This window comes from Eleutherodactylus coqui, chromosome 2 (genome assembly GCF_035609145.1).
Source record: "Eleutherodactylus coqui strain aEleCoq1 chromosome 2, aEleCoq1.hap1, whole genome shotgun sequence".
NCBI classification, from domain to species: Eukaryota; Metazoa; Chordata; class Amphibia; order Anura; family Eleutherodactylidae; genus Eleutherodactylus; species Eleutherodactylus coqui.
In genome coordinates, this window is record NC_089838.1 from 57,472,246 (window position 1) to 57,497,337 (window position 25,092).

At 49.5% G+C, this 25,092-nt stretch overlaps 1 protein-coding gene across 3 annotated transcripts in view; it reads right to left on the bottom strand.

The window, feature by feature from the left end:
• The window catches only part of RNF130 (ring finger protein 130), a 516,622-nt gene that overhangs the window by 314,072 nt on the left and 177,458 nt on the right, over window positions 1-25,092 (bottom strand). For all 3 annotated transcript variants that reach the window (XM_066591020.1, XM_066591021.1, XM_066591019.1), the window contains exon 3: window positions 19,496-19,746. In XM_066591020.1, coding sequence (XP_066447117.1) covers window positions 19,496-19,746 — 251 coding nt within the window. The remainder of the gene's footprint in view (window positions 1-19,495; window positions 19,747-25,092) is intronic.

Consider the following 25,092-nt stretch of genomic DNA (forward strand, 5'->3'; position numbering starts at 1 on the left):
TACACTTTTTTTCACTTTTCCGCGATCGTCGTTATCCATTGTATAACGGCAATCGCGGTACCGGGGACCGCTCACCGCAGTCCCCGCTGACATCTCCTGCCTCCCGGCTACCAACAGGAGCCGGGAGCCAGGAGATTTTAAGTCTCCCGCGCCGCCGGGCCTTCTGCGCATGCGGCTGACGTAATGCCGCCTGGCGCGCATGTGCAGAAGGACGGCTACGGCGCCCGGAGCATCGGGACAGCGGGGAGTCGTGCGGAGGACCTCCGTGAGTAATTTCAGCTGCTCCGATGGATCCGATCCATCAGAGCAGCTGAATCTTTAACTTTTATTGCACTTTTATTTACTTTTTTGCGATCGGCGCTATCCATTGCATAGCGCCGATCGCAATGCCGGGGGGGGGGGGGGGGGGGCTCCGAACAGCCTGGGATGACAGCTCCATGCTGTCAGCTACCTGCGGACACCGACAGCATGGAGCTGTCACGTCCACAGCCCGAGGGGCATTATTCTCTGCAGGACACGTTTTTACGTCCTCAGATAATAAAGCCCACTTCGGGAGGACGTAAAAACACTATGGGCTGGTCGTTAAGGGGTTAAGAGAACGTTATTCTGGATAAGCCCCATGTAAAAATGATATAACAGAAGATACAGCTGTTTACTGGCATCTGGTAGTCCAGCACAGGCTGCTAATCTGGAAACTCTCAAAAGCAGATAAGTGGGCAGCCAGAATAGACTGAAGTCTATCATTTTGGCTGCAAGCCTTTATGGATAATTGCCATCCTATTTGGGATACGGATCTCCCATTGCCGCCTTCCCGTACAGTCAAAGGGGTTTTCTGAGGTATTAGAAAAAGTTAGACAGCCTTAAAATAATTCCCTATCCTGACAGCTTCCCATCTTGTACTGTAGCCCTGACGCCCGGAGGCAGTGGTGGGTGGTCACGTGCCGTTCATTGTGCATATGACCGCTTAGCCAATCACAGGCTTCTAGCGGCCACAGAAGAATCACCGCTAAAACGGATATTTTTGGTATAACTTACCGTAAAATCTCTTTCTCGTCACGTTCATTAGGGGACACAGCCTAGACCATGGGATATAGCCACTGCCACTAGGAGGCGACACTAAGCACAAGTGTTAGCTCCTCCCACTGGCTATATCCCCCCTGCAGGTACTCAGCTAATTAGTCTGTATGCAAGCAGTAGGAGCAACCAGTGAGAGTATGACATCAAACAATACATTTTTCATACATATACAACATATAAAGTTTTTGGACTTTCTTACGCCATATATGACCGAAGAACAGAAAGTTCTAGCAACCGCTCTTTAAAGAAAGGGGTGGGTGCTGTGTCCCCCAATGAACGTGACGAGAAAGAGATTTTACGGTAAGTTATACCAAAAATATCCGTTTCTCGTCCGTATCATTGGGGGCCACAGCCTAGACCATCGGACGTCAAAAAGCAGTCCCGAAAAAAGAATAGGGTGGGCTATTTACAAGTTTGACTAAAACAAGCGATCAACGGACCGCCGCCTGCAAAATCTTCCGGCCGAGAGTGGCGTCTGAAGATGCAGACGTGTGAATCTTATAGAATTTTGAGAATGTATGTAAGAAGGTCCAAGTAGCTGCCTTACATACCTGTAACGCCGAAGCCCCATGGCGAACCGCCCAAGAGGCCCCCACCGCCCGTGTGGAGTGGGCCGTAATCCGGAAAGGCAGCGAGCGCCCTGAAGCGGTTTTGAAATGGTTACCTTGGAAGCTGCCGAGCCCTTGCGGGGCCCCTCCGGAATCACAAAAAGATTATCCGTCCGCCGGAACTCTCAGGTTCTTTTTATGTAAATTTTCAATGCCCTTACCAGGTCCAAGCGGTGCAGCTCTTTCTCCCTTGCGTGTACCAGTGTCGGACAGAAGTATGGTAGAATGATCTCTTCATTGATGTGAAAGGGCGACACCACCTTTGGGAGGAACCCTGGTGCCGGCCTTACCACCACCTTATCTTGATGGAACGTCATGTAGGGTGTCTCTACTGACAGGGCCGCCAACTTGGAGACTCTACGAATCGAGGTAATCGCGACCAGGAACACCACTTTCCAGGATAGTAGCCGCAAAGGGATTTCTCTCAGGGGGTTCGAATGGGTGAGCTAGCTTAGCCTCTAATACCAGATTCAGGTCCCAAGCCTGAGAGGGTGGCCTGAACGGTGGAGACGCATGGGCGACTCCCTGGAGAAAATTCTGCACCGCCAGCCTACTCGCAACCGGCCTCTGGAAGAGTACCGCAAGTGCCGATACCTGGCCTCTTAGCGAGCCCAATTTCAGCCCTGCCTCGAGGCCTGACTGCAAGAATGCCAAGATATTCGCTAGAGAAAACTGCATGGGCTGTATGTGCTGATCTTCACACCAGCCAAAGAACCGCCTCCAAACCCGGTAGTAAATTGCCGATGAAGCCGGATTTCTGGCTTGATTCATCATTCTGACAACACCCTCCGAGAAGCCTTGCCGACCCAATATTTCGGTCTCAACGGCCAGGCCGTAAAACGTAGCGACTTGGAATCCGGGTGGAAGAGGGGTCCTTGGGACAGAAGATCCCCCCGCTCCGGCAGCTGCCACGGCACGCCGGACAGAAGCTCCACGATGCTTGCGTACCAACTTCTTCTTGGCCAGTCCGGTGCTATCAATATTACTGGTCGTCCTTCCCTTTTCCCTAACACCCTTTGATGAGAGGGAGCGGAGGAAAAATATACGGGAGCCTGAAACCTCCCCATGGGATGGTTAGTGCGTCTGCTGCCGCCGCCTGTGGGTCCCGGGACTGGGCCACGAATGGACGGACCTTGTAATTCATCCGGGATGCCATCAGGTCTACGTCCGGCGTGCCCCATCTCTGACAGATCGCCTGGAAGACGTCTGGTTGTAATCCCCACTAACCGGGATCCACCGTCTCCCGACTGAGAAAGTCTGCCACCCAGTGGTCCACGCCCGGGATGTATACTGCTGAGATGGATCGTAGATGGTTCTCTGCCCAACTGAGTATGCCGGCTGCCTCGCTCATTGCCCCTGTGCTTCGCGTGCCCCCTTGGTGATTGACATATGCTACTGCTGTTGCATTGTTTGTTTGTATCCGCATGTCTTTCCCTTTGAGGCTTGTTCCGAAGTGTCGGAGCGCCAGGCGTATGGCTCGTAGTTCCAGGACATTGATTGGTAGCTTTGCCCTGTCTGAGACCATAGTCCCTGAGTGGACTGGCTCCCCAGAGTCCCCCCCCCCCCAAGCCTGAGCGTCTGGCGTCCGTGGTCACTATCAACCAATGGTTTGGGCCCAAAGCTCGACCCATCTGAAGCCTCCTGGGGTTTAGCCACCAGTTTAGTGCATCTCAGAACCAGGGGGGGGGGGGGGGGGGGGGGGGGGGTCACCCAAATTTGATGGTCCAGCGACAACAAAGACTTGTTCCAGTGTGACAGGATCATGTGCTGGAAGGCCCTTGAGCGGAACTGTGCAAATGGCACGGCCTCGAAGGCTACCACCATCTGGCCTAGCACCCTCATGCATTGCCTGACGGTAACTGGTCTCTCCTGCAGCAGAGATCTGACGCTGCGACAAAGTTTTTCCCCCTTGTCCCGGGGTAGCTGAATCCAGTGTAGTTTGGTATTGAACACCATCCCCAGAAACTCCAGGCGTTGGGCTGGCACTAGGCAGGATTTGTCGTGATTTATTATCCAGCCGAACTCCTCCAGTGTGTGTATCGTGATCTGTAGACTCTCGAGGTTGCTGTTCCGTGATGCCGCCTTTATCAGTATATCATCTAAATATGGAATAGCCACTATGCCCCTTGTGTGGAGAACTGCCATTACCGCTGCCAGGACTTTTGTAAACACCCTTGGAGATGTTGAGAGGCCAAATGGTAGGGCCGTAAACTGGAAGTATCTCCCTTGCGCCTCGAAGCGCTGAAACCTCTGGTGCGCTTCCCGGATGGGAATATGAAGATATGCGTCCCTGATGTCCACTGAGGGCAAAAATTCCCCTAGCTCCATGGAGGCCATCACAGACTTGAGGGACTCCATCCGAAAATGCCTTGTCCTGACATCGGTTCAGCCGTCTTAGGTCCAGTACTGGCCTGACCCTGCCGTCCTTTTTGGGCACTAAAAAATAGATTATACCTACCCGATAATCGGGTTTCCAGTAGTCCCCACGACAGCACCAATTGAGATTGCCTCCTCCTGATAGGACAGGAACACACTGAGAGGTTAAAAGCTCCCCCGTTCCCCACTTTCCTCAGTGGATTCGAACGAATTGCCGGGGTAGCAGCTCAACTTAAATTTCTTCCCTTAACCGGGGGTTTGTTTTTTGTTTTTTTTTAAATAAAATTATATATATTTTTTTATATTATATTCTATAGTTTCTTTTCTATCAATTTAGGGGGGGAAGGTACGGGTGCTGTCGTGGAGACTACTGGAAACCCGATTATCGGGTAGGTATAATCTATTTTTTCCCCAGTCTCCACGACAGCACCAATTGAGACGTACCAACTAAAGTTTCCCTAGGGTGGGATTGCTGCCGAGAGGACTTTGCGGCCGAAGGCCATGTCCTCGTCCTGCTGCACTTTTACCCTATAGTGTTTAACAAACGTGTGGGGTATCTTCCAGACTGCAGCTTTGCATATCTGCTTGACCGAAGCTGAGCTATGTTCGGCCCATGAGGATGCTACTGCCCTTGTAGAATGGGCTTTAAGAGCTAAAGGGATTTCCTTCCCGAGGGCCTTAAAGGACTCTATGATGGCTAGGCGGATCCACCTGGCTATTGAGCTTTTCGCTGCTTTGCTCCCTTTATTTGGGCCACTGAACTGGACGAACAAGTTGTCGTCCCGCCTCCAGTGGCTTGTCACCTCTATGTAGCCTAGGACTGCTCTCCTAACGTCCAGGCAGCTTAGGGCTTTTTCTTTAGGTTTACTAAAAAATGAGGGGATTATTATGTCTTGGGACCTATGAAAATGTGATACTACTTTCGGCATAAACGCCAGGTCCGTTTTAAATACTAATTTGGTATCCGAGATTTTCAGGAACGTGTGGCAAATGGATAAGGCCTGCAGCTCGCTAACCCGTCTTGCGGAGGTGATGGCTACTAAGAAAATGGTCTTGATAGTAAGCATTTTTATGGGTAGTGCTTCGATTGGCTCGAATGGTACCGTTTTCATGGCCCTTAGGGCCCAATTAAGGTTCCAGTCTGGAAAAAGATTTATGGGCCTAGGCCGTAATCTAGTTGCTGCTGCTAGGAACCTGTTGCCCCATCTGTTGTCTGCGAACTTTGTGTCACATATGGCGCTAAGGGCTGCGACCTGGACCTTCAGGGTGCTTGGAGAGAGGCCCATCTCTAGGCCTGCAAGAACTCTAAGATTAGAGGGATGTCCGGGATAGAATCCCCGCGATCCCTTCCCTGTCTCCATGAGGAAAACCTTCTCCAAACTTTCTGGTAGATACGGTGGGTCGTCTTTTTTCTGCTGGACATTAACGTTTTTACTACTCTCTCTGAGAACCCCTTCTCTCTTAGTGAGGATTCCTCAAGAGCCATGCTGTTAAGTGGAGCTTGTCTAGGCTCGGATGGTTCAGTGGCCCCTGCGATAGAAGATCTGTCCAGGTAGGGAAGGTGACTGGGTCCTGGACGCTCAATGTTGCTAGAAGACCGAACCAGCTTCTCTTGGGCCAGAAGGGGGTCACCAGGATTAGTGTGCATACCTGGGTTCTGAAATGTTGTAAGACTCTGGGGATCAACGGTATAGGAGGAAAGGCGTACGCCAGCCCCCCTCCCCAGTCTTGGCCTAGGGCGTCTACTGCTGTCGGACGATCTCCTGGCCGGAGGGAGAAGAAATTGCTTACTTTGGCATTTTCCCTGGTTGCGAACAGGTCCAATTGTGGGGTCCCCCACCGGTTGGTCAGGATTCTGAATGCTTCCAGGGAGAGAGACCATTCTCCTGGGTCTATTTGCCTCCTGCTTAGAAAGTCCGCTTTTTGGTTTAGCGTCCCCTTCAAATGGGTTGCCGTGATCGAGAGGATCCAGCCCTCTGCCCAGTGGAAAATTTTCTGTGCGATGTTTTGCAGGACGGGAGATCTTGTGCCCCCTTGGTGTCGTATATGGGCGACCGCGGTGATATTGTCAGACAGTATCTTTATATGCTGGTCCCGTAGCGAGTTCCCTAACTGCTGTAGGACCTGCCATACGGCCTGTAGTTCCCTTTAATTTGAGGACTGTTCTTTTGTCCTTTGACGCCATGGGCCCTGAAAGAACTGGTTCCCCACATGCGCTCCCCATCCCCAGGCGCTTGCATCCGTTGTGATGTGAGTGGCTGGGTTTTGTAGCCAATGAACCCCTCTCCGCAGGTTCTCTGGGGATGTCCACCAACGCAGGGATGTTTTCACCGCGCTTGGGATGTGCATTCTTGTCCCTACAGAGGACTGCCTTTTGTCCCACGGGGATAGGACTGAGGCTTGCAGGGCTCTGGTGTGAGCCTGGGCCCATTCCACTCCTGAAATGCATGACGTCAAGCTTCCCAGGAGAGACATGGCTTCCCGAATTGTGCATAATCGTCTCCGTAGAAAGGTTTTGACTAGCCGTCGGATTTTTTGTATTTTCTCCTCGGGTAAGTAGGAGCATTGCGATTCTGAGTTGAGCGTTATACCCAGAAACGTTTTCTGTTTGTCGGGATCTAGGCTGGATTTTTCCCAGTTTATGATCCATCCTAAGGATTGGAGAAGTTCTAGCACTATCCTCAGGTGTTTCGTTAGGAATTTTCTGGACTCTGCTTTTATTAAAATATCGTCCAGGTAGGGTACTATTAGGACCGACTTCTTCTTCAGGTAGGCGGCTACCTCTGCCATAATTTTGATGAAGATTCTGGGTGCTGAGGAGATCCCGAAGAGCAGACATCTGAATTGATGGTGCTCTATTCCTTTGCCCATATCCACTGCGAACCTTAGGTATTTCCGGGACCCCTCGTGGATTGGTACGTGGAAATAAGCATCCTTTAAATCGATGGATGCCATGTAGGCTCCTTTGGGAATCAACTTTATCGTTGAGGAGATGGACTCCATCTTGAATTTTCTGTATCTGATGCAGGTGTTCAGAGGTTTCAGATTCACTATCATCCTCTGTTTCCGGCAGGGTTTTCTTACTAGGAAGAGCCTGGAATAATGGCCCTTGGTTTCCTCGTTTTGCGGTACGGGGGATATTGCATTTAGTTGTTGCAGGTCCCGAACGCTTTGGCTTAGTAGGTGTAACTGTTGTTTGGAGCCTCCCGTGATAATGAATTTTCTTCTGGGGAAGGACACCAGCTCTATCCGGTATCCCTGCTGTAAGATCTTTGGGATCCATGGGCCTTCGGAAATCGTGGCCCATTGATCCACAAAGCTCCCCAGCCTTGCCCCTACAGGGATGGCGTCAGGGTCTCTGCTTTGGCTCCCCCTGGTGGGGGTTAAAGAGGATGTTCCTTCCTCTGCCCCCCTTGGGGTAACTCCAGCGGCCTGTCTTGCCCTTGCCTCGGTAGGCCTCTGGCTGTTGCACTGGGGCCCGGAAGAAGGTCTTCCCTCTCTGTGGCTTTTCTTCCGGGAATCCCTTCTTTTTGTCGGCCGCCTTCTCTAGAATCTTGTCAAGGTCCGGTCCGAACAAAAACTGTCCGTAGAACGGGAGGGCGCATAGCTTATTTTTTGAGGCTGGGTCGCCTGACCACGATTTCAGCCATAACACTCTTCTGGCTGAGTTAGACTGGGCTGTAGCTTTTGCCGAGAGTTTGACAGTTTCGGCCGCGGCGTCCGCTAGGAAATTTGTTGCTATACGCAGGATCGGAAGGGAATTTAGGATCTGTTTCCTCGGCGTCTTATTGGTTAGGTGTAGCTGTTCTAGCCATACCCCCAGAGTTCGCGCCACACAAGTGGCTGCGATCCCTGGCCTAAGTATGTTTGCCGCTGCCTCCCATGATTTCTTTAGAAGGCCCTCAGCTTTGCGATCCATGGGATCTTTTAACTGTGCGGCGTCCTCCAAGGACAGGGTCCTTTTCCTGGCTACTTTGGACACTGGGACGTCTACCTTAGGTACCTCCTCCCAGCTTGCGCAAACTTCCTCCTCGAATGGGTACCTTCTTTTTACCCCTCTAGTGGAGAAGGAGCTTGCGTCTGGTTTCCTCCACTCTTTCTGGATTATTTTGGTGATATTCTTGTGGACAGGGAAGGTATGCTTGCGCCTCTCCCCTAGTCCCCCGAATATCTCATCTTGTAAGGTACGTGGTTCTCTGGGCACTTCCATTTTTAGTGTAGCCCTGACTGACTTACTTATTCCATCAGGACGACTTAACGGAATTGATTATCTTTTGTAGTCCTCCTCATCTGAGGACTCCTCGGCCGCCTGTTCCTCTTGCTCTGACCCGATCTCTCGGAGTCGGAAGGCTCGTCAGGAACATACGCCCTTTTCTGGCGTTTCGCTGGCGGCGCCAGCTGTGACGTTAGGGCTGATCTAACTTCTTCTTTCACCAGCTTCCTAACGTCCTCCATGAATCCCCCCGATTCCTCTTTGACTAGCCTAGCTACGCATGCCTTGCATAGAGGCCTCTGGTACATAGCTGGCAGTTTTATCCCGCATTCCACGCATTTTCTGAGCTTTGTTCTTGGGGGTATGTCTTTTTTTATGCCCGTGACAAATAAAGCATTTTTGCGGGTAAATATGCAATTTTTCCATACACAATACACTGGGATATTTGCATTGTATTTTTTGCCGCACTGGCTACTTACGGCTGCTGAGGCTGAGGTTTCAGCTGTCTCTGGGGCTGGAGCACTCATTACTATACCAGTGCTGCAGACACCTTGCGACCTGTAGTGCTGGTTTGTTCTGGCTTCTCTCAGGTTCCTATTTTTTTAAATTTTCGCGCTCCTGCGCTAAGCCCCGCCCCCTCCGCTCCTGATGCAGATGCGATGACGTAATCGCGCTGGACACGTGATGCGGCGCCCCGGCCCCCGCCGAAGGGCTTCCTGGAGCGCCGCGCTGTAACTCTGCAGGGAGGACGAGGGGGACTGAGGCTCCCGCTTTGTACCCCCCATGGGCCGCCGCGGGAGGAACCTGGCCCGGGGGTTACCACCCCATGCGGCGTCCTGGGAGTCGTCTGGCTTGGAAGGGAGGACAGGCTGACCCACTGCCCTCCGATCCGCCTGTAAGTAATCCTGGCTGGCTTCTCCACCAGCCCCTCTCAGAGATCCTGCCTCCTGGCAGTACAGGAAGACACTGAGGAAAGTGGGGAAGGGGGGGGGAGCTTTTAACCTCTCAGTGTGTTCCTGTCCTATCAGGAGGAGGCAATCTCAATTGGTGCTGTCGTGGAGACGACTGGGGAAAAAGAGGTTTGAATAGAAACCTAGTTTTCTTTGCGCAGTCGGCACTGGTTTCACTACCCCCTGTGCCAGCAGGTTCTCCACCGCCAGCTGTAATTTGGCCACTCCTTCCGGAGTCGCCGGCACCCTGGACCTGAGAAAGGAATCTTGCAGTAGAGTCGTGAACTCGATCGAGTTCCCGTACCCATGCATCGGTCACGTGGCTCCACCATATCTCCCAGAATAGGGAGAGCCTGCCCCCCATCCTGGTGACACTGGGTGGGGGCGGAGATTCATGCCATGTTCTTTGGACCAGAACCCCTGGTGGTTCCTGACCAGGACCGCCAGGTCAGTCTTGACTTAAAGGCGGGGCCCCTTCCCTGATACGTTGGGGCCCTTCTAGGTTGGGGCCACTGACCCGTACCGGCCGAGACGTGAACCATCGAAAGGACTGAAAAAACGGGAATTTTTCTTACCGATAATTCCCTTTCTTGAAGGCATCATGACAGCATACATCTGGTGGTTGCTGACCTGATGGGACAGGAAAAGGCAGAGCATAAAAGAAACCTCCCCTCCACCAAACACCAGTGCGTTCCAAATAACCACAGTGACAGAATACTTAACCAGAAGGTGTGTTTTTATTGACATCACACACCTCAGACAAAGAAACATAAGCATACACATTACCTCATGTGTTGGACAAAACAAGGGTAACCGTGTCGGTAGGGGGGGGGAAAGCCCGTATGCCGTCATGATGCCTTCAAGAAAGGGAATTATCGGTAAGAAAAATTCCCGTTTTCCCTTCGACATCATGACAGCATACATCTGGAGGAATACCAAATAACTGGCATGGGCTTTAGGGAGGGATTACCGCTTGGAGCACCTTCCTACCGAAGGTTGCGTCCTGACTACATTTAAAGTCCAGCCTGTAGTGTTTAATAAAAGTATGTCCAGAAGTCCACGTGGCTGCGTTACAAATCTGCTCGATTGACGCGTGCGCTCTTTCTGCTTAAGAAGATGCCACCGCTCTCGTCGAGTGGGCCTTCAATCAATCTGGAGGAGGGATGCCCTCCCTTGGCCTTGTAAGCCGCCTCCTGGATGGCTCTCCTGAGCCACCGGGCGATCGCATCTTTAGAAGCGGCCCTTCCTTTGACCTGCCCCTGAAATTGAACGAAAAAGTTTATCAGTCTTTCTGAAACTTTTCGTTGCCTCAAGGTACGCTAGTACAGCTCTTTTGACATCTAGATTATGGAGCTTCTGCTCCTTTTCGTTTTTGAAATCTTGGCAGAAGGCTGGAATGACTATTGGCTGGCCTCTGTGGAAATCTGACAAGACTTTAGGCTGAAAGGACGGGTCTAAAGAAAATACTATTTTGTCTGGGTGAATAGTCATATATGGGGTCCTTCGTGAGAGGGCCTGGATTTCACCCACGCGTCTAGCCGACGTGACTGCCACGAGGAGGGCTACCTTATACGTCAGCAAGGCGATGGATAGATCTCTAATAGGTTCAAATGGGGGGGGGGGTCGCAGAAGGCCTGAAGGACTATGGTCAGATCCCAGGGGGGTGCCGAAAGCCTTGTAAATGGATGCAATCTACTTGCCTCTCTAAGAAATCTCCTAATCCACCTGTGCTCCGCAAGCGCGAGATCAAAGAATGCCCCCAAAGCCGCAACTTGGACTTTGAGGGTATTCGGACTCAACCCTTTATCCAGGCCCGCCTGGAGAAAATCTAGGATTTTACGGATGTCTGGCTGATCTAACTGCTGGATGTCCTGGCCCATCCACTCTGAGAATTTTTCCAAGACTTTGGAATAGATCTTTTTTGTCGAGGGTTTAAGGCTCTCGCTAATAGTGGAAATTACGTTAGGAGAAAGACCCTTCCCCAAGAATTTTACCCGTTCAAGATCCAGGCCGTAAGCCTGAACTTGTGAACCTCCGGGTAAAGAAGAGGGCCCTGCAGCAATAGGTCCGGTCTTGGTGGAAGGTGGAAAGGCTCTCCCACTGACAAAGATCTCAGGAGAAGAAACCAAGGTCTTTTGGGCCAATAAGGCGCTACCAGAATTACTGACAGGCTTGACCGCAGTAATTTCCTTAGTAGGAGCGGAATTAATGGTAAAGGGGGAAAAGCATACGCCAAGTCCCAAACCCAGGGGTGAGAGAGAGCGTCCGTGCCCAAGGCCTGTTTCTCCGTGCCTCGGGAAAAGAAAAGCCGGCACTTGGTATTTGCGTTTGACGCAAATAGGTCTATTTCTGGTACCCCCCATTTCGTCACAAGCAGGATGAACACCTCGGGATGGAGTTCCCACTCTCCTGGGTCCACTTTCTTCCTGCTTAGAAAGTCCGCGGCTGAATTCTCGGCTCCTTTTATGTGAAAGGCCGACAGTGACTTGGTTGTGAGTTCCGCCCACTGAAGGATCCTTCCCGCCAACTGCTGCAGTAGAGGATTCCTGGTGGTACCCTGGTGGCGAATGAGTGACACTATCGTCATATTATCTGAAAAGATCCTCACATGCTTCATCCCTAAGAGCGATTGCAGGCTACGTAGGGATTTCCACACCGCATTAAGTTCTCTAGAGTTAGACAAACCAGATCTCTCATGAGCGTCCCAAGTACCCTGTACATGACCGCCTTCAAAGTGGGCCCCCCACCCTTTGGCGCTGGCATCTGTTGTGATTATTATTGCAGGGTCCAAGTTCCATTCAGATGCCCGTGACAGGTTGTCCGATGACAACCACCAGCGGAGTGAAGATCTGGCTTTAGCAGAAATAGAGATTGTCTGGTCGAGTGAGGACTGTAAATTGTCCCAATTCTGAAGGATTAGTGACTGGAGACCGCGACTATGGAACTGGGCCCAGGGAACCACACCAATACATGAAGTCATTAGCCCCAGGATCCGCATTGCATCTCTTACTGTTACTCTAGATTTTTTATAGAGAGTGGAACATTCCTCTAAAATAAGCTGTTTCCTTAGAGGAGGAAGGGACGAATTTTGGAGACTGGAATCCAGAATGACTCCCAGGAATTTTTTCCTGGTTTCTGGTTCCATGTTGGATTTTAGATCATTAATAATCCAACCCAGGTCCTTAAACAGTTGAAGCGTGGAACCCAAGTGTGACCTCAGAAAAGTCGGGGACTCTGCCACCAGCAGGAAGTCGTCCAAGTAGGGGGACGATAATAATCCCACGATTGTGCAAAAAGGCAACATTTCTATCACCACCTTGGAAAAGATCCGCGGAGCAGAGGAAATTCCAAATGGGAGGCAAATAAACTGAAAGTGACAGATTTCCCCTTCCATTCTCAGCGCAAACCTCAGGAACTTTTGCGAGTTGGCGTAAATAGGGATGTGAAAGTAAGCATCCTTTAGGTCAATTGTAGCCATTACATTATCCCTGGCAATTAGGGGAGTTGCAGTTCTGATAGTCTCCATTTTAAATTTCCTATACTCAATGAATTTATTCAGTTCTTTGAGGTTAATTATTGTGCGGTGGGAGCCATCTGGTTTGGGAACCAGAAAAAGGGGGGAATAAAATCCCTTTCCCTGTTCCTTCTTGGGGACGGGGATAACCGCGCCAAGATCCAGCAGGTTCTGTACACCTCTCAACAGAGCCTGCTCTAGGGCTGGAGACTGGATTGAGGTTACAATAAATCTGTCAGGGGGGCGAGATTCTAGTTCGATCTTGTACCCCTCCGCCACCAGGTGTAGCACCCACTCGTTATGTTACGCCAACTAGTGGCAAAACGAGCCAGTCTACCGCCCACCGGGCACGAAGATGCGGGCTGAGGGACAACAATAAGAGAGTCTTACCCCTTCCACCCTTCGGATAAGACCATCTTCCGGTCTTCCCTTTCCCAGCGTATGTAGACGAGGGACGTGGAGTGAAGGGTCTCTTGGGCGGTCTGATGGCTGGCAGTCCCTGGTTCTTGTCAGCTGCTTTTTCCAGCAGGCGATCCAGGTCCGGTCCAAAAATGCGTGCGCCCCGAAAGGGTAGGGTACACAGCTTGTTTTTGGATGTTAAGTCCCCCGACCACTCCTTTACCCAGACTGCCCTTCTGGCGGTGTTGGATAGGGCTGCCATGCGAGCTCCGAAGCGGACCGCTTCCATAGAGGCATTCGCCAGAAACCCCGTTGCCATCTGTAGCAGAGGGATGCCGCTCACAAACTCTTCCCTGGAGGCTTTTTGGTCAATTAGGGACACGAGCTGATGCAGCCAGACCGCCATGGAGCGAGCCACAGAAGTGGCCGCGATATTGGATTTTATAATAAGGCTGGACGTGGACCAGGCCTTACGCATGGTCATGTCCACTTCATTGTCCAAGGAGTCCTTTAAGTGGGACGTATCTTCAGATGGTAATCCAGACTTCCTGGATACCATAGCGATAGCCGCATCTACTTTCGGCATTTCGTCCAGAAACGCCACCTCGTCTCCCGCAAATAAAAGGCGCTCCTTGAACTCCCTAGGGATTAGCGGAGCCTGATCCACACAATCCCACTCGTTCAGGATTAGTTGTTTGAGTGTGGCATTTACAGGAAACGAAGATTTCCGTTGTGGAAGCAATCCCGCAAACATATCGTCTTGCGCTGTGCGGGGTTGCTGCACATCTTCCTCCACCTGCATGGTACTACGTACAGCTTTTAAAAGTTGAACCATGTCAGTGGTGGAAAAAAGGTACTTTTTCTCCTCCTGCAACACTTCCCCAAGATTATCAAACTCCAAATCTTCCGCCATGTCAGAGTCGGACTCTGACACAGCCGGAGCAGACCTTCGTGTAACCCCTGAGGGCCCAGGTTGGAGGTCTGAGAGGGAGGACTGAACTTCTTCGCGGACGACCGACTGAATTTCGGACATAGGGGAAGATTTTTCCTCCTGCAGAACTTTTGCAGAACCAACAGCACATAATATTTTGGTGTAGGAGTCGTCGAGTTTGGCCAAGCACACTGGACACTTTTTACTCCTCCTCCTAGCCTCCCTAGGTTTTTGAGTATCCCTGTCCTAAAATGACAAGGGAGAACTCTGGTAGTCAGGAAGTGTATGTAGTGCAGGTGTCTGTAGGTTGGCCCACTGGACCACTTACAGTTTGGAGATTCTCTGGGTCCTCTCTGGCCGACATCCTGCGCTTGTGGGATCAACTCCTGTACTTAGGACCGATTCCCCGGCGTGAAGAAACACCAGCCATCTTCCCTGGTGCAGAGGAGCTTTAAAAATTGAATCCGGCGCCAGCCGCGATAGGCCACGCCCCTTTCACGCTAGGCCACGCCCCCGTGTGGAGCGTCTGACGTCACTGCGTCACTCCCGGAGCTCCGCCGAGGCCACGCCCCCTTGAGGAATGCTGCTGCTCGGCCGGACCCAGAGATTGCGGCCGCCGCCTAAATGACGGCCGCAGTGGTGCCGGAAAGCCCGTACTTGGACCCAGGCCCACGCAGTCCCCGTTTAGCTCCCAGGTGAGGTACTTCCCACTGGGACAACCGGGGCTGCCAGGAGAGATGCCGCCGCTCACCGGTAAGCCCTGGAACCTCCGGCATGGGACAGCATCGCTGGAGCTCTGCCGCTGCTGTCCTGAAGGGACAGGAAAAGCACTGGTGTTTGGTGGAAGGGAGGTTTCTTTTATGCTCTGCCTTTTCCTGTCCCATCAGGTCAGCAGGTGAGCAACCTCCAGATGTATGCTGTCATGATGTCGAAGGGAAAATGGCCTTTTCTTCGATGGGATTTTTTCCCTCCTTACAGGTATTTGTGGAAGGGAAGTACTTTTGCCGCCTGTGGCGTCCTTGATTAAGTCGTCCAACCTGGCTCCGAAGAGCCTATCGCCCTTGAAGGGTAGCTTCGTGAGGACCATTTTTGACGCCGCGTCCGCCGACCACCCTTTTAACCAGAGGGTTTGCCGTGTTGCAATTGATGCAGCGGATGCCCGGGCCACGAACTTTGCTGCGTCCAATTCTGCTGCGCACACGAATTTGCCTGCCTGCATAATGCTATCCGTGGCCTCCACCAACTCGCTGGGTGGGGCGCCTGCCAGAATATCCTTCCGAAGTTGTTTAGCCCAGGCCACGGAAGCCTTGCTTACCCATGCGGCTGCAAAAATGGGTTGCAGTGCCGTGCCTGCTGACTGAAAAGCCGACTTTGCTAATGTGTCGAGCTTTCTTTCCTGTGGGATTCTTAATGCCGCGACCTCGGCTGCTGGTAGCGCCGTGCCCCTGGACAGCCGCGACACTGGTGGATCCACCACTGGGGGTGCTGACCACTTTTTCACAAGGTTACCTGGAAACGGGTATGTGACCTCCCAGGTTTTTCCCGGGTGCTTAAACCTTTTGTCTGGGTTTTGCCACTCTTTCTCCACGACATCCGCGAAATCTTGGTGGTCCGGGAACACCTGTTGTGGCCGTTTCTGGCGTTTAAACACCACTGTAGCCGGGGTTGCCTCCACCAGCTCCGCTGACACCTGTAGTGTCTCTTTTACGGCTATCACCAAACTGTCCATTAGGGTGGCTAGTCGCGACACCTGCTCATCATCCAGGTCAGACAGGGATGAGACCCCAGAACGTTCGCCTTCCTCCGAGCCACTACTCTCGCCTGCCGACGACTGAGGCCGTTGTGTTCGGGCCGTGCTCTGGGAGGCCCCGGAGCATGAGGCCCAGGGGGAGTCTGGGTGGACTCGGGCCGGCCTTGGTGAGTATCTGGACCGAGAGGCGTGCCTAGAATGGTGGTACATCCGCACGGACTCCCTAGAGCCCTGGGAGCCATGCTGAGAGTCTCTGTACCGGCAGGACCTGGAGGGCCTAGGAGACTTTCTGGCATGGCGGTGCCTACGGGAGGTGTCCTCGCTACTGCGGGATCTCCATCTCTTGCATGATCTCCCCTGTGCGTATTCCGTAGAGGATACCTCAGAGCCAGATTCTAGACGACGTAGAATCACTGCCGATGAACTGGCTAAGCCAGAGACTGCGGCAGCTAACGACCTGGCCCATTCTGGTTCGGTCCCTTGCTCCACAGGGGCGGCGGGGGGCACTGTGGTCCCTGGGGCTGGGCGCGTCGGGGTACATTTTGCGCAGCGGGGATCCCCCTGACCGCAAGCAAACTTGGTATTGCATAAGGTGCATACGTAATATTTAACCCTCCCCTTGGCCGGGCTGGAACCCTCAGATCTGGGGTCAGACATGGCGTAGTGAACCGGGGACCTCTACCCACGAAGAGAGGGGGTACCCGTACTGCTGAGGGTGAGCACCTGCGGGGGGGGGGGGGACCACGGTAGTGCCGCCTAGGCAGGGCTTACCCGGTCTTGCAGCTGTCACCCCTCGTCCAGCTGGAGCCTCTGGATCCTGGCACACGGTGGACCTCAGGTGCTGACGTGGATACCAGTCACGAAAAAAATGCTGGTGTTATCCTGGGCAGGCTGCTGTTGACCGCTTCGGTACTGGACTGCGTCTGGCGTCTCTGCCGGCATCCGGTTCGGAACTGCAGTCCCTTGAAAATCCAGTGACCGCTGGCTGGCAGCGCGGCCGGTGGCTGGTGCCGTCCGATGCTGCGGCAGAAAAAATGGCTATGCTGCCACAGGAAGGTAGTGCTGCGGCAGGTCTCTGTATTGCTGCTGTTGAAGCTCGGTCTGCGGTATGTGCTGAGGCACAGAGCTGGCTCCTGCAAAAGCAGGTGCCGTTCTCATCACAGGAGCGGCCATACTGTTTTCCGGCCGCTCCTTTTCAATCTTCCCGCGGTCAGAGGGGGCGTGGCCGCAACCCGGAGGCTCGGGCCGTAACCCGGAAGTGCTCCGTCTGCCTCCTGGTGGCCGCGCGCCGGCGCCCCGCCCCCTGGGACGCCACGCTCGCTCATCGCTGTGCTGGAGGAATCACCAGGTGTGCATCTGCAGACGCTGACCCCGGCCCCCGCTTCAACTGCCGCGCTGTCCTGCCGCCTCCAAGGGCTCCGGAGCTCCTGCCACGCCGCAGCCCGAGGTAATTAAGGCTGTCAGGCGCTGTGACCTCTCTGATGCGTTCAGCTCCCCTATGCCGGATGCAGGAGGGGGAAGGGACGGGTCCTGCTCCGCCCACACGTCGCATATTCTAGCAGGGTTTTCCCCCTTGGCGTCAGCCATATGGGAAGCACAACTCCAGGGAGGCGTGTTGTTGCAGATCCCAGTGTGTTGCAGATCCCATTAGGAAAAATAGTGCAGCATAAGATCAAAATAACCTGATGCATTTTATACTGCACTTGGCAACACCCGAAGTGCAGCAGAACATCACGTGACAAGTTTTCCGTGGATGAGTTTCAGTGTGAAACCATATTAGATGGAAATCCAGTGATTTGAGCAACTTCCAACAAGACCTGGTCATCACTGCCAGACTAGCCAGTGCCAGGATTTCACTACCAACTTTGTGGCGGTTTCTCATACACCAGAGTGGAATGTATATTGAGAATGGTGTGATCAAGGAAAAACATAGCGAAAAGGGACATCTGTGGATGGAAACAACTCATCAATGAAAGGGGTCAGAGGAGGATGTCAAGAATTGTTCTGACAAATATAAAGTGAACAGTCAAATTGTAGTCAAATACAACAGCGGAGCTCTAAGTAACCTGTCCAAATGCACAATTTGTTGTTCTATAACGCAGATGGACTTTACCAGCAGATTACCAGTTGCAGCACCATTGCTAAGGGGAACACATAGGTGAGACTCCATTGGGTAAAAGAGCTAAAAAACATCTCCTGGTCGGATGAATCCAGATTTCTGCTGCACCATGCTGATGGGAGGTCAGAATTTGACACAAACAGTATGAAATCGATGACCCCTTTCTGTTAGCTCGTTAGAACATGTCAACACCTCCATCCAATTTGTAGAAACGGCAAGATCTGGACCTAAGAAAAGCCTGTCCTGTTGAGTATGCAGGTAACAGCATTTAGAGATCTGCATTATACCAGCCTTATGGGTCAGTCACACAATGGAAAGAATCTGACCTACTGACTTCTGTAGGAGATTGCTGTGGGCATGTTGTGTGACCAGTGCAGGGAGGGAGAGGAGGTGAGCTATGATCAATACCCACTGGGAATCCTGTGTTTTCTATATATAGGTTTCACCTTTCCTTGTAGATCTGCCCATGATGATAATGAGATGACACCTCATTAGGCTAAGTCAGTTAGTGGTCAGTGTTAAACCTATAAGATTTGGAGTATATATTTTTCAAAAATATGGACTGTGACATTGAAAATTATAGATAAGAGCACCAAAAATTCTTAAGATAATTTTAACATAAAAGCTTGATTTATACAACAGTCATTGTTCTGATGACACATTCCCTTTAGGCCTCCCTCACACAGGCGTTTGCAGAAACGCAATGTTTTTTAATGCTCCATTTACTGCAGTTTCAGCAGCATTGTCATGCATTTTTTAAACGTTTTCGCAGCCAAGGATGCTGGGGAAAAAAAATAAAAAATAAAAACTCTACTAGCTGGTGCTGTCCGGGTCCCTGCTCCTGGCATTTATCGCAGACAGAGAATTTTTTTGCTCGTGATGGGGTTTGAAGACTGCTCTGATTGGCTGTGCCCACTGAGTGCCAGCATGCTCGTGCAATCACAGCCAGCGCCGGATGCATCAATCACAGCCATTCATTAAATGGCTGTAATTGGTCCTTCGAGCGCAGGCTGTGATTGGCGGAACCAGCGCTCCTGAACCAATCAGAGCAATCCATCACTGGAAGGCGGGCATTTCAAATCACAGTCAATAGCAATAGATGGTCTGTCCGCTTGACAAGTGCCTAATAGCCTGCCCAGAGCTTCGGAGAACAGCAGCGGGACCTCATCAGCGCCAGCTAGGCAAGTACTCTTTTTTTGTTAGGTAGTGCAGCTAGCTCTTGCGCTTTTACGTTACAGGTTGTGCTACATTTTCAGCAGCGCTGAACCTGCTGCCCATTCATTTCAATGGGTGACGCACAGCTGAAAACGGCCAGAGATAGAACATGTATCGCTGTCAGAGTGCAGCATTTTGACGCTTGTGTAAATGAATGGGAGCGTCGGACAGCATTTAGTGCAGCGCTGAAAACGCAACGCTAAACGCTGTGCAAAAACGTATGTGTGAGGAAGGCCTTAAACATAAAAGAATTCAGCAGAAATTATATCTTTGCCAAAGTATTAAAAAGACAAAACACAAAGGTAACAAATGCCATTCTTGATCTAAATGAAGGGCTATTTACCTGGTTCCGATCTCGAGCACTTGTGTATCGGATCCTCTGTATGAAGTAAAATATTAACCAAGCCGAAGAAATAATCATCAAGACGATAAAAGAAATTGAGACAAAAACCAAAGAGCCTCGACTCAAGTTCTTAGCTGGGCTTCGAGACCCAACTGCTATTGCCATAAGCACGGAGATGTTCCTTTCCACATAACTCAGGATTTCTCGACCCGTAGACTCTGAAATCATTATGGCAACGATATCTCCAGTTCCTGAAAAGATAAAGAGAAAAACACAAAAGATTAATACTTTACTACATGTATATTAAAAAAAAAATCTACATAAAATTGTAACTTGCTGATAGTCCAAAGTGATCATAAAAGAACTACCTGGTAGAGTAAGGCTGCTATCACACGAATGCTCCCTGCGTCTGACAGCGCATTAGCTCACCCCATCATTTTGATGGGTGATGAGGTGCACTAAACGGACAAATACAGAACAGGCTCGGCTCGAAAATTGCAACGCCGGAAAGCGCTGTTCAGCACGGCGATCGAGCGCATGTCTGCCAGGCCCCATTGATTTCAATTGGAGTGTTGTACCATGATTAATGTGACGTTTAAAACAAAGTGTTAATTGTGGTAAAAAGCGTCTGTGTGAGAGGCCTAAGACAACATTAATAATTTTACTGATTATTTACACATGAATAATTATAAGATATGCAGACATAACAAGCACCAAACCAAGAGCATGGCTGTTTGCATGTCTCTCCAATGTCCTGGATTTAGGGAGTTGTCCCACCGTTTCAGGAGACAAAAGACAAGTCCCATTTCTCCTCCATTGCCCCTCAATGGAGTTCCGGCTTCGGGAGCTCAGTCCAATAGTAATAACCTGCAGCACGCCGCTCTGTGCACATGATCTCCCTGATTACTCACCCTGGCTCCGGAAAGAGCAGCTGAATCTATCATACCATTAAAAAAAAAAAAAAAATTTAAAAATTACACCTCGTCCCCACCACTAGAACATTAAATATACATTTTGAAGCCAATTTATATGATTGTTCCCTTAGAGAATGCCATATAGCCAAGACAACAAATTATCAAAACCCTGACAATCAGATATTTTTAAATGCCTAGTCTGACATGGCATCTCTACATCCAGGTGGATCCATTGGGAAATTAGGTTGGAAGACTGCTCAATTAATGGAGATTTTATTTCCTACTACAAAAATCAGTCATCTAGCTAACAGCTGAACCAGCGCCGGCTTCTATCCTTTAGTGACTGGCGTAGAATGGCTAATGGAAGCACAATTTTTAGAAGATACGGTTCTACTAGTGTGTAATGGAAATTATTTGATTGTAAGGTATTATAATAATTATATGAATTTAAAAATGCGCAATGAGAGACACCATTGAAATATACCAGGAGAAGTTACTTCACAAACTAGGGACATATGTCTGGATGAGATAAGAATATCAAGAAGCTTCCACATGTTAGCTGAAGGGGCCCTAGGAATATCAAGATACTAAGGGAGGGGTTGACGCCTCACACTAGACTAGAGAATAAAATAGTTCATGAGCTGGATATATGTGAGTATATATATATATATATATATATATATATATATATATACATATATATATATATATATATATATATATACGTATATATACATGTAGGTGTGTATGCCTGTATATATACACGTAAATGTGGGTATATAAGTAATATTTAATATTACGCCACTGAGTCATATGAAAAGGACTACACAAAATGGCCGACCACATGCTTAGCTAAAGTACGAGCTAACACATATGGTGAGATAAGATAAGGACTTCCAGCTACTTGGGCCTCTCAGCACTCCGTCAAGAGTTATTCACTGCTGACTTGGAAGTTTCTGGAAGGTATGCAAATAAAGAATCAGAATGTATCCAGTGAATGCCATGTAATGTCTGAGAAGTAGCCAATCAGAGGTCAGATTGAGAACTGTGCAAAGAACTATGATATTTCTTGGAGTAATGAGGTGTAACCAATGGACACGAAGAAGGGTTAAGTTGACCTATGAGAAATGTTGGATTGGAAACTAACCAATAAACTGCAAAGTTAATTGTCCAATGATGTTGCGACACCCCAATGTAAGGGGGCTATAAATAAAGAAGCCCGACATCGATTTGTTGGGAATTCTTTGATGAATCCATAACTGTGTGGGCTCTGTCATTTAATTCCTCCGTCATATGACGTACTGAACTCTACTGCAGCCCTACTGCACGGGTCACCTAGACTTCAGTCACAGGGTACACTCTGCTGTCCCTCATCAGGCTATCGCCGTAGCATGGGTCATATGACGTCATTCACAAGGTACACTCCGCTTTCCCTAGACGGCCATATATTTTTGCCGCGACATAGGGGAATAACAAATGCTTTCACCGTCAGATACAACTGTAGAGCCCTGAAAATACTGGAGGGGATTGTAGAGAATCTCCTTATAAAGTGTACAGCTCAAACAATCAATTGTATATGCAAACTTTGGAATATATCCTATTAAAGAAAAAGGTCCCCTTCTCAATTCTTCAGCCCCCCTCTTCTTCCTCCCCCCCCCCCCCCCACCCCCGATATCTCTCTGCAACCTCTCAGAATCTCTGCAATCACTGAAGAATGTCAACTATAGGTTTGATACATTGAGGGATAATACTTTCGCTACAGAGAGTGTGTGAGGAAAAAGGGGCCTAATCACATACAATTCTCCTGAGCACAGCGTCCTCTACTGGCTCGGGGTTTGTAGGCAGGCTGTAAGTTGTCTTAAAAGGGCACTCCGGTGAAATCATCTTCATTCATGATGTAGCTAGCCCCCTTTTTAGTTAATCCTTTTATCTGAAACTCCTGGAGGGCGTACGGATTGGGATTGTCCTGGCGATTCATAATCGCACCACCCACATAGGAGATAGAAAACTTCTATAGTTCCATCGCAATACCAGTAACAGCCCATGAAGATGAGGTGGCGCATTTTGGGGAAAATAAAGTAGGACTTTTTTCTAATCTTCGATAATAAATTGAACCCCTTAGTGACACAGCCTATATTGGACCTCGGGATGTGCCAATTTTTTTGAGATTTTTATCTCCACTTTTCAAAAGCCATAACTTTATTTTCTCATCGGCATGGCCATATGAGGGCTTGTTTTTTTGTGTGGTGGAAGTAGATTTTATTGGTACCATTTTTTGAATACACATAATGAATCTAGTTTTTGGAGGGCAGATAGAAGGACAAAAAACATGAATTCTGTTAGTGTTTTTTTTCTCTCTACAGTGTTAATCATGCAGCCTAAACAACATTTTATCTGCAGCTTGGCGCAAATAACAAGAAATTACACCTTTTTTGTTTTTTTATTTATTTTTTTGCATCGCTATATTCCAAGTCCCATAACTTTATTTTTCCACGGACAGAGACGTGTGAGGGCTTGTTTTGTTGCACGACGAGCTATGGGTTTTAATTACCGTAGTACCATTTTGGGGGTACATGTGGCTTTTTTGACCACTTATTGCAGTTTTGTTTGGGAGGCGAAATGAGCAATTTGGCAGTTTTTTTTATATAGGGCTTGCCATGCAGAAAAATGTGTGTTCAATTAATTGCACAGGTTGTTACTGATGAGGCAATACCAAACGTGTTTTTTTAAGTTTTCTTACATGTATTTCAAAACAAAAGGGGAAAGAGCGTACTTTTTTTTTTTTACGTTCCTGTAGAGGACTTGAATCAGTCAAACTATAAAATCGTACCGATAGTACATTGCAGTACTTCTGCACCGCAATGCTTCTCATGGCAAATCAGTCAATGACAATGACAGGTCCAGACACCATTGCCTGGCGTCCACTTACCTTGGCAACCCATTGGTCCTCTGCAATTGTAAGGGGAAGGGCCGATGACGTCACAGAAAGAAAACCTCTTTCTGTGAGCCCTTTAAATACTACAACTAGCATTGATTATGACATGTAAGGGGTTAACAGTGGGGACCAGGGTCTTCACAGATTACTGTTGCAGTGGGAGGCCGGCAGACAGTTCTTGGTGTGGTTGGCATAGGCTCAGCTTTTGAGTCCATACTATTCGCAGGGTGTAAATCCATGCCCATTCACAGGATCTGCTTCTCACCCAGGCTGTACATCTACATACTTGGATGGCAAGGGGTTAACAGGGTTTTCAAAAACTTTCAAAAAAAGTTGCTCTGGGCAGGGAAAGACCAAATCAATTGTTTTTGTCAGCCCAGCGCAGCTATTCTGGTCCACACCGTTCATGTGGACCTTGCAGCCCATTGCTAGCCTCAGTGGTCACCTGCCGTTCACACACGAGATGCCTATAACAAACCCAGGTGTCTAAAGACAGTGATTGGCTGCAGCAGTGATGTGTGTAATATAGTATGTGAGGCTGAAAGAATACAATGGTCTCTCTCCTGTAATACCATAGCACTCTAGAAAAACATCTAGTCGCCTAAACTCCTCTATGGATTTTGCCATCACCACGTCCTCAGGCAGAGAGTTCCAGATCTCACTGCTCCCACAGTAAAGAACCCTCTTCTGTGTTGGTTACAAAACCTTCTTTTCTTTAGATGTAGAGGATGTTACCGTCACAGTCCCGGGTATAAACAGATCATGGGAGAGATCCTTGTATTGTCCCCTAATGTGTTTTATACATAGTTATTTGCTCCCCCCCAACTAGGGTGAATATGGTGTATATAAACGTGTCAACACTGCAGCCATGTTAACAAAACCCACCAAAGAAGGACCCGAGTGATGGCGCTGGACTGGTGGGGAATTGAACTGGCTTACAAAATTTCCTGTCTTTAGGGGGAAGGGAAAGAAAGTATATCGGAAACCCGCTTATGGTTTTCTCTCAGTGTTTGTAATTGCAACACGCAAATATAATTTGTTTGGTCAGAGAAACAAATACTTTCCTAGTCTGCTGAGATCTCTTCTCTCTAAACGAAGAACACCCAAACAGGTTGTGTACAGGAGCCTGTAAATAGATCTGTCCCCGCACACCAAATTGCGCAATTATCCCTTATGACTCTTCGCACATCATTAAGTGTCCTGTTTTCATAGGGCCAGAACTTAAGACTAAATAACTCTATAAATCAATCTTTGAACACATGTTTATGCAAAATATGCTTGGCGCCACCTCTGTGGGTCGTAGGGAATAGAGTAGCAGATTTCAGTATAATACGGTGTGCGCCGAATAAAGATTCAACAATTAACACAGTTTACGTACAGATGTATAACTGTGATGTATGTGCGCAGCCCTTCACCCGCTGCTGCTTCATCAACATACTTGGTAAAGCTTCTCTTGCTAAGACACGTTTGCATCTAAGAACCTGTAGACTAATAAACGACGGGTTATTACCATGAGGCATGACGTCTTGTCATTACGTCTCATCACAAAGGTAATCGCTTCCAGTAGATTTAGTGCTGCTTATGGCTTCCAGGTTACATATTAGACACAGATCTCATATATTGGCTGAACCTTTTGACAGTCAGCTTCCTCCACATATCTGTAAGTGCCTATCGTTAGGTAACACTGCCTCTTTAAGACCCCCACAATCCTGTTTTCTCTTGCACAGTAGCCTACAGCCATTGGGGCA